This window comes from Macrosteles quadrilineatus, unplaced genomic scaffold (assembly GCF_028750875.1).
Source record: "Macrosteles quadrilineatus isolate MER2022 unplaced genomic scaffold, UCM_ALF_1.0 Scaffold_3__2_contigs__length_128488019, whole genome shotgun sequence".
NCBI classification, from domain to species: domain Eukaryota; kingdom Metazoa; phylum Arthropoda; class Insecta; order Hemiptera; family Cicadellidae; genus Macrosteles; species Macrosteles quadrilineatus.
The window spans coordinates 3,920,595-3,935,559 of record NW_026542596.1 but is presented as its reverse complement, the minus strand read 5'-3'; the positions used below and the strand labels follow the sequence as shown (position 1 = coordinate 3,935,559).

At 34.2% G+C, this 14,965-nt stretch overlaps 1 protein-coding gene across 2 annotated transcripts; it reads right to left on the bottom strand.

Annotated features, from left to right (window-relative positions):
- Positions 1–1,933: 1,933 nt before the first annotated feature.
- LOC128990502 (uncharacterized) lies at positions 1,934–14,334 on the bottom strand. Of its 2 annotated transcripts, XM_054412875.1 has the most exons (7): positions 14,192–14,334; positions 13,510–13,718; positions 12,543–12,791; positions 6,243–6,426; positions 5,121–5,293; positions 3,354–3,555; positions 1,934–2,265 (listed from the first exon to the last, which is right to left on the bottom strand). In XM_054412875.1, the coding sequence occupies exons 1-7, from the start codon at positions 14,322–14,324 to the stop codon at positions 2,258–2,260; spliced, it is 1,158 nt and encodes a 385-aa protein (XP_054268850.1). In that variant the 5' UTR covers positions 14,325–14,334; the 3' UTR covers positions 1,934–2,257. The 2 variants fall into 2 exon arrangements, with proteins under 2 accessions (XP_054268850.1, XP_054268851.1); XM_054412876.1 differs by lacking the exons at positions 13,510–13,718; positions 14,192–14,334 and having other exon boundaries at positions 6,243–6,436; positions 12,543–12,735.
- Between the last annotated feature and the right edge of the window lie 631 nt (positions 14,335–14,965).

Here is a 14,965-nt window from a genome sequence, read left to right as displayed (position 1 = left end):
TTTTTCCAGAATAAATTATTAGTTTTCCCTTTAAAAAATTTAATTTTTAAGATTTGTGTGTTTTGTTTAAAATGTTTATTTACAAAGTTCTAAAGTGGTTTTAGCATGGTAATTTTATTCACTCTTATTTTGATTTTTCTTCACCTCCATCAACATATTCTTTTTTGACTCTTATTTAAATGTGGTTATCGAAGGTACTTATTCTTACAACCTTTGGAAAAGGTTTATACAGTCCATTAAGTGGGTGACTAATCCCCACAAAAAAATAATGTTATGACATAATTGTAGAATCTACAGTTCTTGTATTTATGTCTTCCTCTTAAGAATCCGAGGTATCTGTTTGCAAAATGAGTCTTGGGAAAATAGTTACTTGTGTAACTAGAAGTCTCTCGAGTGCAGGAAAGGCACTTTGGACTCATTACGTATTATATTTTTCCTACAGTTACTACAAACTATATAAATAATTAGTCTTTCAAACACTATACAAAACAACATTTCTGTTAGTTTTTAGGTAAGTCTAAGAGTCCTTGGGGCATAGACATTTTAACTCATAAAACAATTAAAAACTACAATGAAAATTTCTAATCCCTCAGTATACTAGATATTTAAATTACAATCACTTTGGTATTTGAAATAATAATTTGACATGGTAAATAACTCTTCAGCGGCTATTTGAAATTCACATTGCTCTTATGGGGGGCAATTCCAAGATGGCTTCCATGGACTGCCTTGGAAAACAATCCAAAACTATAAAGACAATTTCTAATTAAATTATAATTACCGTACTTTTAGTGTTTGAAAATATTTAATAGTTTATAGTTAATGCCATCTCAGGCTGAAGCATTTCTTTATGCTGGTATGTAAAAAAGTCAGCAACTAAGCTATCTTTTACATTTAGAATTTGTAAACTAGCAATCCTGTATCTTAGCCATTTGCCATTACCAGTAAAAAAGACCATGTGGATTAACGAGGAACTAAATAAGCCACTTTATGGTGATTCATCAATGTTTAAAAAAATAATATCTTTATCACTTTCCTGCAATGCATTTTCATAAACATAATATTATGGTTGAAGAAACTATTACATCACCATAATATGACATCCATTCTCATACTTTAGGCCAGGCGCACACAGGCGATTTTGAGTCGCGCAACAGTTGCCCGACTTAAATGTTCAACATGGTTTTAAATTGGAGTGCGCACACCAAGGAAACAGTCTAGGGACAGTCGCGCAACTGTTGCAACCGATGTTCCCGGACCCAATTTGCCAGCGACTGCTCTTCGACTGAATTGTTGCGGGACTGTCGCTCCAGGGTTGGTATCCATTGAAACAAGTGTAGATGCGCACACATGCAACTAAATTGTCGCTGTGTCGCTCAGTCTCACCCCAGGAGTTCAACTACTCGTGGCCAGAACTGTCACTAGTATTTGCTCTCTTGTTGTGTGAAGTTTTTAGAAAATTACAAGTATGAGTGTGCTTGATGAGGATGTCGAACAATTAATTGATGAAGTTGAGAAGAGGCCGCCTTTATATGGGATTATATGGGATGAACCCAGTATCTATCTTTTTCTTTCGCACGTGAAACTTCAGCAACAAAGCACATACTACGGCTGAATCATTGAAATCTATTCGGAACGCTGTAACGAATGTATGTCCAATACGTCTGAAGACTAGATTCACGACTAAAAAGTTGCCTATGTGTGCGCACTCCGGCTCAACTGTCGCTAGACTTCAGAGTCTCTGAGTGGGTTGCGCAACAGTCTCCCGATTAGTCGGGCAACTGTTGCGCGACTCAAAATCGCCTGTGTGCGCCTTGCCTTATTTGCCAAAATGGACATAAATGTTTTGAAATGTTTTGGGTGGTAATAAAGCAAAACAACCCATGATTTGAAATTACTAACTTTTTAATTCTAAACAGAGTAATAGACTGTATACAGTTATTTTGTGTTGGCAAACAAACCTCAAACATTAATTGAACATTTCATAAGGTAACTAAGTACATAATAAACAAAACAATTCTAAATCTGTAGACAAATCTGCATTATTAAAATTCAACTATTAGGAAAGGTCAAAACCATGATTGCATGTTCACAACATTAACTACAATACGGTACTTAAAAACTTTTAAATATCATTCTGGGATAAATGGGGTTTCACCTTAAAAAGTTCCTTGAAACTTACAAATTCAAAATAAAATATTTATGGTTTTAAAATAATAATTTTTTTTTTAAATCCATTGTGGCTTACACACTTCCGCTAAGAATCTGGAAAAGTTAAAATATATTTAAACATACAGTATATAAATTATTAAAACAAACTGTTAAAGATTAGGGTAAAGGCTAATAAAAAAGAAAGTATTAAAAAACCATTAGTATAATAACATTGTTGTAATATAATAATTTGTTATTAGTGTGCCAAATCTACACTAGTGTTATTAATGTCTGCACTGTACAGAACATTTTTTTTTCTTAACTAATAGCTTAATGGTCTCCAACTGAATTTAAGTTTGATGTTTCAATTGAGTCTAGACAGAAATAAAATCTTCTAGTGGTGCATGAATAAAAGTTTAAACATTCACCCAAATAAAGCTCCATGGTTGACAGTACTTTCCTGAGCCAGAAGGGCCCAGTGATGAATGTTGATGATTTCTAAAATCCATTCTGCTTGATTTAGATTACATCGTGGATTAAATACCCTCCACAATAAATTTATTTACCTATAGAAAGCTGGAGACACCTAGAAGATTTATTTGCGTTCGGCCGTAGTTGACTTAATTTATTTATATCCTCTGTTGTTTTACTGACTTTGAAATTACTTTGACCAAATCACAGAAAACATAAATTGCTGAGTGCATGGCAACGCTGGTGGCGCTGCCTACGATTGATAGGCAAAGCTCTCTCAAAACACTTAATGCTTTTTACCATGCGGTTGGCATTCTGGGTTATAGTAGTATGTTTTCTGTGACCAAATAGAGTAAAACAATAATGTATTTTAAAGAAACATGATAACTGTGAAGCTATTGCTTTGTCTTCTAGTATTAGGTACAACAGAATAGTAAAATACTCAATGTATCCTGGAATAAGTGAGGAAAATATAGTTGACATTATCACGTCTAAACATAAACGAACATGAAACAAATGTCAATGACTTTAGAGATTTCTATCGATGGAATTAAAAATGAACTTACAATATTCAAAATCAATTATTTACTGAACGACAATTTGAATTCGAAAAATGTTCCCTTTTTATGATTACATCCGTGAAATGTAGATTCCATAGTATGATTGCAATGATAATATTATATAACGATACCTCTCCTCTCTTTATGATGTGACAGCCTCGGTAAACTTACCTCCACCTCTTTTATCCTCTTCTATTAATTCTGATGTGTTGAGAATAGGATTGATGTATCTATGAGCATTAATGTTTTCTGACTCGCGGGATTTAACCTCTTCTTCAATCTCCTTGGAAGTAGCTTCAGCTATCGGCTTACCTCTGCCATAGAAGATATCCTCTTTATAAATGCGGTCTCTGCGGCGATACGTGTCATGTAGCTGAACAAATTGTTTTAGAATGTATAGATTATTTATAGTAGTAAAACTAAAGATCATTTTGTTATTGACAAAGAAAATTAGATTTAGATCAATCAAATAGATTTCAAACGTTAGATTATGGTATTGGAAATAGCAACAAATTCAATTTAAAATTGAATATGGTTGATTTAAATTGGATTTATCATGTTTTTAGCGAATTTCCCATATAGGGAATAAGCTATTACCGTAGTACTCATGGTAAGACCTGGACGCGGGACCGATTTTTTTTTTCGTTTTGAGGTCCCTAGAGGCCAAAAACACCATCCGTTCAAATTCATATATATATATATATATATATATATATATATATATATATGTGTCCGTCAGCACGATAACTCGAGCAAAAATGATCCGATTTTGATGAAATTTGGTAAAAACGTGTAAACGTACGTTTATTCGAACGAGTTCGCGATCCAGCATGATCGGACCATGGGAACGGGGGTTTACGGGGGGTTTTATGGGGTAAAAATAGGTTTTTCCCATGTTTGACCCAAAAAACATAAAATTTAGCAATTTCTTTCCAAACCATTTTGTAGAGCTTAAAAAAACAAATAATTTAGTATTTTGAAGCGTTATTATGCGCCTAATGGTTACGGAGAAAATTCCAAAAAATTGTAAATTTAAAATTCCCATGTTATTCTTATGGAGAATAAGTAAACTGTTGTAGTTTGCTTGTTTGTGAACATATTTTGATCAAATTTGGAAAATGTTTTTATTTTTTACTAACTATTCACATTTTACAAAAAAAACAGTTTTACCCTCCCTGATGCAGCAAACCTAAGTACTTGTTAAACTAATTCTATTTAAATCAAGAATAAATGTTATATTTTTAAGTAGACATTTCGGTGTAAATCCAATCAGTCAAATGGAAATTCGCTTAGTCTGCAGGTTTGCTGCGGCGGGGGTATTATTTTATAAATTATAAAAAATAGAAGATTCTAACAAACTGTTTTAAGTCTTTAACGAAATGTGATTTACCTTATAATTAATCCTTTAGATTGCTTTTCTAAAATTATTTCCAAACAACACTTAACTTCCAAATAGATGAATATAGTAATTAAAAAAGTATATTGAATTAATCTTTCTATGAATAAAATCATATTCTTTGATGGATAAGATCAAAAACTTAAAAAAAGAAATAGAAAAGATCAACCAACAACAAATATGCTTCAAAAACCTTTCAATTACTTTTTACAGAATTCCCCTCAGCTTTAGGAGCTTGAAAAGAGTTTAATTCATCCATTGATTTCCTTCTCTCAGAAACAAACTCTGTTTGATCTGAGAAATGTATAAATTCAATTGATTACAATACAAAATTTAAATACGCACAATATCCTTAACAGTAACAGTTGAACACAGAGTATATTGATGGTGGTTGTCTTGGAATATTATAGTTAATTGTGAAACAAAAAATTAAATACCTACAACATTCCAATAGTAGTTCAACTGATGCGAAAGTATGCTAATTGTGGTTTATAGAATGTTGTGTACTTTATTTTAATTTTAAAAGCAATCAAATTACGTACAATATCCCAATAATAGCAGTTGAAACCAAAGTTAACGTGGAAGTATTGGTGGTGGTTGTCATGGAATATGGTGTCAGGCCTCCAGGGTTGCCACCACGGAGCCTTAAAATCAATTCCTGAGTGGTCGATGATGCCGTGGTAATAGGTATAGAATCCGATGCAGGTGAATGAAGCTGCAAACAGTTTGAAATCAGAGACTGGAATATTATTCTACAAAAGGTACTATATAAATTAAAAACATGTCTTACGAATACTAGAACGAGTAACATTGATACAAAAGATTTATCTAGATTATTTTAGCTGGTAAAGTTTTTGACTGCTTCCCGATGATAATTTAGTTTTTAATAAGGGTAAGCCCCTGTATTCAGGCTTGAGTTATTTGGTATATTCTTTGTGTTTTGCTCTAAATAACCTCTCTGCTTTTGAGATTGTAGCCTCTTTTAACCAGAATTTTGAATTCTATCCTTTTTCTACCTTTTTCATGATTGGTTTATGTGATAAAATCATTACTGACCTATGCTTAGTCACTAAGTTAAGGTCAGATCAACAGTATGAAGTAAAAACATTTATAAACAGAACACACATATTACATCATAAAATAAATACTTTATAAAGTGGATAAGTTTGGAAATAAAGACATAACCAGCAACACATTCTTTTCAGTTCCATTTTCCGACCTCATTAAAATTTAGGGTGTAGTTTACCACAAAATAAAAAAAATATATTTATTTTCATTCTTGTTTGGTGTTTAAAAACTTATCTAAAACTGTGATTGTGTCAATGTTTTAATCTGATAAAAACAACACAGCGATGAATATTGAAATTTCACAAGAAAGACACTTGTATTTTGTGTTGGGCCGTGCATTGAGCTGTATTTGAATGCCGCTATACTTGGTAGACGATGCAGTTCTCCACCACCATCAGGGCACAAATCCATTAGTGAAGGAACTACAGTAGTAAGAAAAGGAACTATTCCTAACTCCTTGATTCCCTGATGATAGAGAACTGCCACGTCTCCAAAACGTTGACATTTAAGTACAGCTTGACTAAACGGTTCAATCCAGAAGACAACAAGTATCATCACTGTGGAAGTCTACATTCTTCATTGGGAGTTCAACTCACTCCAGTGTGTAGGGATGGTAAACAACGGTAGAGCCAATGTTAGCTGTATGTGAACTATCTCTACAGGGTGGATGGCAGTAACAGAGAACGCTGTAGGCTGGACATAGCGATGGTGAGCCTTGTGAAACTTGCGGTACAACCACGGAGTGTGGTACATACGATGCAGCCAGTACGTCACGTAATCCTGAAATACGCTGCAAAGTGATACCCAGTTTAAAAACTACTGTAAAAACTAACTACAAATAGCACTTTAAGAGATTAGCAAAAAACATAGGCCTAATTCTAATGTTTCAAAAAGTAACTGGATTCAGTCATGACTAGATTAATTTGTACAACGCTGACAAACCAAGGTGTAGGACAAGATGAGTGGAGGGATATTGTTGAATACATGATCTGGTAAGTAAGCTATGTTATTGGAGAAAATATATTGTTTCTCTAAACCAGATAATATTAGACCATTTATTAGATTCATACACAAGGATTAAGGACAACTGGGTCCAGTTTTGAGACATTAAACAGCAACTACTGACTTTCCATATAATCAAACAGGCACTCCCTGATTGACAGGAGAGCAGAGTTACCACTAGACACCACCCAACTATAGGAGAGCAGTGTTACCATTAGACACCCCCCAACTATAGGAGAGCAGTGTTACCATTAGACACCACCCAACTATAGGAGAGCAGTGTTACCATTAGACACCACCCAACTATAGGAGAGCAGTGTTACCATTAGACACCACCCAACTATAGGAGATCAGTGTTACCATTAGACACCACCCAACTATAGGAGAGCAGAGTTACCATTAGACACCACCCAACTATAGGAGAGCAGTGTTACCATTAGACACCACCCAACTATAGGAGAGCAGTGTTACCATTAGACACCACCCAACTATAGGAGAGCAGTGTTACCATTAGACACCACCCAACTATAGGAGAGCAGTGTTACCATTAGACACCACCCAACTATAGGAGAGCAGTGTTACCATTAGACACCCCCCAACTATAGGAGAGCAGTGTTACCATTAGACACCACCCAACTATAGGAGAGCAGTGTTACCATTAGACACCACCCAACTATAGGAGATCAGTGTTACCATTAGACACCCCCCAACTATAGGAGAGCAGTGTTACCATTAGACACCACCCAACTATAGGAGAGCAGTGTTACCATTAGACACCACCCAACTATAGGAGATCAGTGTTACCATTAGACACCACCCAACTATAGGAGAGCAGTGTTACCATTAGACACCACCCAACTACTGTATAGTCATGAACCAAATACAAGGCATTATTATTAATCAAGATGGGACGCCACCTAGGTGTGTACTTTAACCCAAATATGGGTGAAGGATGAGTGTAGAGTGGAGTGAGATGATCTGTGTAGCTTTGTTACTGACTAAGACCAGCTGTTTAATTTAGTACAGGTAAAATAAGGTTTTATAAACAAACATTCATAAAATTTCACCTGTGATATACTGTAATATGAGATTTGAAGATCCGATGAGTCCCCAAAACTTTGGGCGTCCTAAGCCCCTTTTTGTTCGGAGGGGGGTAATTCCTAAATAATTTTGTTTTTACCTTTATGGTCGAGTGAGGCATGGTTTTCGATGGTTTTAATTATTTTAAAAAGATTGGGACTAGTTTTAAGTGTATTCAACCACTACATACGAATATTATGTATGGTGTTCAACGAATATTATTACTTTTTTTATGATCTTTTATGAATTTCTTATGAATTATGTTACTTCAATGCTCTACATAAAAGAGGATTATTGAAAATTACTGTAAATTCTTTACTACCTACATAAAGGGAAAGGGCCGAAAGGAGTAAGAGAAAATCTTAAATACCCCAGCCACAGCAAACCTGCAGACTAAGCGAATTTCCATTTGCATAAATTGATTTTTAACTAAATCTATTTAAATAACATTACGTTTAACGAGTACTACCTAGGTTTGTTGCTACAAGGGGGCTAATAAAGCGTGTTTTTGGTAAAATATTAATAGCCTAGTATAAAAAAAATCAATTTGGCAAGTTTTGTTAGGATATATCCATAAACAAGAAAAACTAAATCATTTTACAATATTCTCCCTCTGTAAGAATAACATGGGAATTTTAAATTTCATCCATAACCTAACCTTACAAAAACACTTAAATATACTAAATCATTTTTTTAAGCTCTTAAAAATGGTCTAGATAGAAATATGTAAACTTTGTGTTTTAAGGGGAAAAAATTAGAAAACCCAATTTTCACCCCATAAAACCCCGTACCCATGGTTCAGGACAAAAATGTTTGCACCATGCTGCTCAGATGTCTTAGTGCTGTCCTGGTCGTCATAACCATCAACAACCGTACTTGATGTGTTTGTTGATTGACAATGGCTTTGACGATGCAAGTTGCAAATGTCAGTAGGTATGAAAGGTGTTTTTGCACCACATCACATTGTTCCTGCTTCAAGATTGGTGTTGCCTGTTCTGCTATCTGCAAGGTTTGTGAGAGAGAATCCTGATTGAACACAGCCAACTTGGACAAAATCGGTGAAGTTGGATAAGTTTTCAAGAGATTAATGAAATTGCTAATGAGTCGCCTGAGAATAATTATTGTGATGATGAAATTGTAAAGAGAGATACTATGGGAATTATAGAAAAATGGCTTTTTTGTTCAAATATCCTTATATTATAATACGTGAAGGCGATTTCTACGAAACACTACTCCTCCGTTAATAATGAACGGATTTTTACAAACGATGTGTAAAAATTAAGTATTTCTTGTGTAGACGCCCCCTTTCACCAATTTCTGTAATAAAAGTCCTTTTTAAACGTAATGTTATTTAAATAGATTTATTTGAAAATAAATTTAGGCAAATGGAAATTTGCTTAGTCATGCAGGTTTGCTGCGGCGGGGTTATTTAAGATTTTCTCTTACTCCATGCAGTCCTTCTTTTCACTGTAGTGAAAAATTGACAGTTATTTTCAATAATCCTCTTTTATGTAGAGCATTGAGATACCTAACTTTATTATTTTATGAATAAATGTTTAAAGATCTTGAATAATTAATAATATTTGTTGAACACCCTGTGGTTTAATACATTTAAAACTAGTCCCAATAGTTTTGAAATAACTAAAACCACCGAAAACCACACCTCACTCAACCTTACACGTAAAAACAAAATAATTAAGGAATAACCTCCATCTGAACAAAAAAGGTCCCAGAAAGGGGCTTAGGATGCCCAAAATTTTGGGGATTCATCGGATCATCATTTCTTATATTATTAATAACTCACAGAAGAAATTTCATGTTACAAATGTTATTGTTTATATGAGGTGTTTTTGTATTATTTGCCCTGTACTAATTAGCCAGGTCCATTTAAAAGCCTTATCAAGGACAGCTGGATTGAGTTTCGAACCACCGAAAACCTACATACTTTTCTCAGAATCATCATACTGATCCTAAAAATATCTTCAATTCATGTTGAAGTATAAATATACCTTGCAAAATCATATTTAAGTAGTTACATAACCCATTGAGGTATGCGATGAGTTTTAAAAGCAAATATGATCAAAACACCAAATTAACAGAATGGTATATACCACAGTTAAGGGATCAAATTGATTTCTCTTGCCCAATTCCTCAAAGAACACTGTAAGATCCTTTTCAACCATAATTACACTCATCAAATTCTCAACTAGAGTAAATAAACCTTATCTATCAAACAATTAATCCCAGACTACAACAATCATCTATCTTACTATAGTTAATTACTGTGATTATCTTTGAAATAGATACTGGTAATCTGAAATGATATTGAATTCTATTCTCTGTGACATGGGACATAGTTCTCACTTAAATGTAATCACTTTGAACAGGTGTTTTAATATGATCATGGGTTGATGCCTGGGTGCGGCGAAAAAGATTTAAAAGTAGACCTTTGCATTTTACTTACTCATCCCATTGCATTTTGGTATGCTCCCAGCTATCACATTAAAAATCATTAGGTTATAGTTTTAGTTTTGAGGAGTACTTTTCACTTCCAAATAAAAAATTAAATCTTTTTGTATTCTTTAGGTTGACTTACAAAACTCACAATTCCAAGATAATTTTGTAATAACAATGGCAAATCTGTAGGAACACTAAATAATTTTTCCTCGTTGAGTTTTAAGTGCAAAGATATGCTAAAATTTGAGGCCCTTCAACATTCAGAAGCACTTTAGTTTAGTCGCCTATGGGCATTCGTTGAGACAGGAGGTCGATATTTGCACACAGTGTTTTTTCATTGTTCAGTTCAGTCACAGAAAACATACTACTATAACCCAGAATGCCAATCGCATGGTAAAAAGCGTTAAGTACTTTGAGAGAGCTTTGCCTATCAGTTCGTAGGCAGTGCCACCAGCGTTGCAATGCACTCAGCATAGCAAAATCAGCATCGGAGACCCTTGCCCTTTTGTTTTTGGGTCATTGGAACTTGGAACACCCAGGTAATAACCGCCACTGAAAATTTGGATCTTCCTGGACGCAGTCCTTGACAGTTTTTATTCCTCGCTCTGGACTTTCGGCACCAACTTCACACGGACTCTTCTCATTGCCGAATTCTCCGTTACGATAGTGTGGACGGTCGTCGGTTCCCACTGAAGAGGGATGGTTAGACGCCTGTCAGATTCCAAAACTTCTTCCACTTTGACCACGTGAGCTTCTCGGTTCAAACGGTTGTCGGGCGTCCGACGTGGTGCTCGTCTTCCACGTGTTCCCGACCTTCCTTAAACATTTGGTGCACCACAAAAACTATTGTGTGGCTTAAAGCATCATCCCCATAAGCCTGTTTAATGAGGGTAAGGGTCTCCAAAGCGGATTTTCCTAATTTAATGTAAAACTTCACAGAGTTGCTTGACTGTACACTCAATGTTGGCGTGACGACACAATGATAAAACACTCAGCGCAAATATCGACCTCCTTTCTCAACAAATGCTCGTAGGCGACTACACTAAAAGTGCTCCTGAATGGTGTAGGACCCCTCATCCAGCCCAACCGTTCAGACCCCTCTCCACTGCTCTTTTGAGGCTACAGTGAACCAGTCCCAATACTAATTGAATGGAGGATGTAAGCCATTTACAAAAATATCATTATAGTTAGTTATTATGTCTATTTCCAATTAAGATTGGGTCGCTACTTTGATTTCAAAGTGGTGTTTACACCGGAGTTTTAAATAAAAGATTACTATAGTCCAAAGAACACTAGCTTTGTGAACATGTTTTCAAAAGCTTTTCAGTGTTCACAACAGGTTGTTTTCCGCAATAAGTTGTAAACATATTAAATATGTAGCATTTTTTTTAAACCATGTCTATATAGGAATGAGAAGTGTGAAAATGTTTCAACAAGACTTTTGTTGACAAAAGCTGTTTTGTTAGACATTTTGTTATAAAAACTCAGTTTTGTTGTAAATGCAGCTTAAAGCAAACATGAGAAAAGGATGAGAGGAGAATGAAAAGAGATGCAAGAAGTAGCTTTATGACTAAGAAAAGTTGTTTCTTAACCCAGGATCATTGATTAAAAGCCCAATGATAAAAGACAACTGGGTCAACTTTTGAACCATCAAAAAGCGACCGATTTGCCTCAAACCTGGCCACTGATCACTTCTGATTACCTCTTATGTATATCCAGCTATTTTATATTTTTTTTTGACACAATACACTTTAAGTAGATTCTTACTATACTCTTTTTAGACCAGAAATCCGTTGTTTTAAGAAAGAGATCAGTGTACAAAGTCAACTGGAGTACCGTGGTTAGTTTTTCAATAGACTACAACAATGCTTTGCAATGCCCACAAAGCTATCTCCCCATCCTCAGCGTGTATATACTTGTCCACCGCAACGATACAAATATTTTGCATTAGTGTAAATCACAGATTGCTTAGTGCCATCTTGTAGAATGCTGTGATCATTTGATAATCAACAAATATTAGAAGATGCATTGTGATAGAGAATATTGTGACATTCTACATTAAATATTAATTATTTTGAAATAAATAAACTCTAATCTGCCGTCTGATCTATCTAAAAACAAGTTTGTGTTAAAGTATTCCATGTTTACGAGTGGCAAAATGATAGTAATATTAGTAAGGTGTGTTAGTCTACCATGTCTAAATCAGAATAGAATCTTGTCACTGGTAGAATGGCAGAAGTGTCTTGTGCCACCTGGGAAGGTGTTTACAGCACTCATATGAAATCCTGTTCCCGGGAAGCCTCACACACAGGAAATACCTACCTCTCAGCCTTGTAGTGTAATACTCTATCACTCACCTGGTAGATAAATATGACAGGCCACTGAAGGAAGTACCACATCCAGGTGTACTCGTCAAACTGGTAGTACACCATAGACCATCCTCCATTCTTGATGTATGTAGCAAAAACAGAAGTCACTGTGTCAACACAGAGAAGGCTCAAACTACCAAACAGTATTTCATGTCTCTCAAGCTCTGCGGAAAGCCATTTCGTCGGCTGACACTTCCATAGGTTTGGTTTATCTTTTTGCTTCAAATAATAATGCCACTGAAAAAAAAATAACAATGAAAAGGATAATAAGTCAGCATACTCCAATACACACACAATGCCATTATCATTACAGGGAGACAAAAAGACACAAACCTGAAAAAGAGAAAAAAAGTGTAAAATAATTGAATTTTTGATACTGAAGTAAAAATCCCTTTATAAACCAACTGTAACCATGTAGTGTTTGGATTCAATTGTATAGTGGAATGAACCTTTTTTACAGATTTGTGGTAATGTAAAAATTATATTTATTTCAGTCATTTTTTGACGCTACCGTATATGGTTAACGTTCTTAAATTAACAATAAGTTCAGTTTAACTTGGTTTGATGTTTGGACAGTATTCTTAATTCATCTACCTTAATTTTAACTTAAAACTGGCTACAACTTTGTCAAAGGAATATATTTTCTTGTTCTCTCAAATCCTTAGCCAAAGATAAAATAATTATTGATACTTTTAGTTTCTGTTCTGACTAAGACCAGGCATACAGTAAACAGTCGGTGTAAAAGAAAGCATATTATGTATCGTACATAAGCGTACTCAGTCACAGTTTCTAAATTGAAGCACTTAAAATAATTGAAAACTTTTAAATACTGACTAGGATATTCTCATTATGTATCTAGTACAAGGTAAAATGCAATAATTTAAAATTTAGAACCGCTTCCATCAATAAAGTCAAAACTCTTACAGATAAATATTTACATGACAACTAAACTTACATGGAGAAATCCACCAATAGAGAAATATACGAGAAATCCAATAAGATTACACACTATCCACATTGTAAATAATCCATGCAGATGAAGAGATTCCAAAGAAATGTTTTCAAATGTAAATTCTTCAGAAGTAAAGGAAGAGTTAGAAGGTATGTTTTCTGGGAGAAACCCAAATTGTCGAAACAAATGAATGGCAACCACCACCCATTCTCCTGTAACAAAAATAAAATAATTATTGATATTCTGTGAAACTAACTTATAGTAAATTAAAAAAAAAAACATCAGCCTCAAATACTTTTAAATCTGGTGCTACACAAGTAAAAGGAAATATAATGTTGGTACTGGTATGCAATTTTAATTTAAGTCAAATTTAGGAAGTATAGCCCTAGTATATTAGATATTAGGTTTATCAGGATCTACTAGACATTATTACATTTTGGGGTGAAAGCAGTAGAAAATAGTTACTGAGCCATTAAAGTTAATTAATTAATTGCCCTAACTGTATGTATACTTTTGTATAGAGCTTTTCAAAAGTAATAAAATTATGCTGACATAAATGTGACTTAAACTTTTTGTGTAGATTAAAACACCACCACCTCTTAGTTTTTGATCCTCCTAAGCTTCTAACACATTAAAAAAAAACATTCTTCTTGTATTTTAAACTTATATTGTAATAAATATCTACCTTTACAAGTAATTCCAAAGGCAAACGTGGCTAAGGTAACAGCACATGAACTTAACTTATGAGGTATATGTCTCCAAATAATGTCTAAACATTGAACAAATTTACTTCTAAACTGAAACATCTTCAATAACATGTAACTTCACCTAGACATTTCATATTGAGTTAGAACCGTCATTTGAGAATCTCAATTAGGGATTAAACTTGTTAAAGAAATTGATCAAATAAGCTCTAAAGTGTTTTCTTATTCAAGTATATTGATAACATTTATGATGCTAGCAGATTATTTGCAAATTATTCTAGCACCAAATTGTTTTTTGTTTATTAGCAGCTAGTCCCTTGCAACGGGGTCAGTATGCAAAAGGGACATTGTCTGTTCTTTGAAAATGGCTTAAAAATTGTTTCAATACACCATGTAATTTAGAAACGAAATTGAACTGTATTACTTAACTTGATAATAGTATGTTTTTGTCAACTCAGACTGAAAACACTTAATTGGGCTACCTAAGATACAAAAATCAATGATATATTTTAAGGTATAATCAAATCAGATGTTGAATGCTTTGTACTATAAACGGAAAGCAATCACAATAGTTCCTAACCTGTCAATAGTGTAAATACAAATATTTCAAAAAAATAAGTTATAAAAATTTCTAGCTTATTTTTTTGAAATTATAATCAGGCAAATAGAAAACTCTCAAGCACCATTACCAACGGTGATAAGCCATTGACCTCAGTGGTGTAATGGATAGCGAAACGGGCTAATGAACTGAAGGA

What these genes read in the sequence shown, in the direction of transcription:
- LOC128990502 (XM_054412875.1), bottom strand. Translation starts at nt 14,324, where the DNA reads ATGTTATTGAAGATGTTTCAGTTTAGAAGTAAATTTGTTCAATGTTTA. An exon ending in CTATTGGTGGATTTCTCCAT is followed by an intron (nt 12,792 to 13,509) that starts GTAAGTTTAGTT and finishes TTTTTTTTTCAG; the next exon opens with TGGCATTATTATTTGAAGCA. An exon ending in TACCATCCCTACACACTGGA is followed by an intron (nt 5,294 to 6,242) that starts GTGAGTTGAACT and finishes AACTGTTTGCAG; the next exon opens with CTTCATTCACCTGCATCGGA.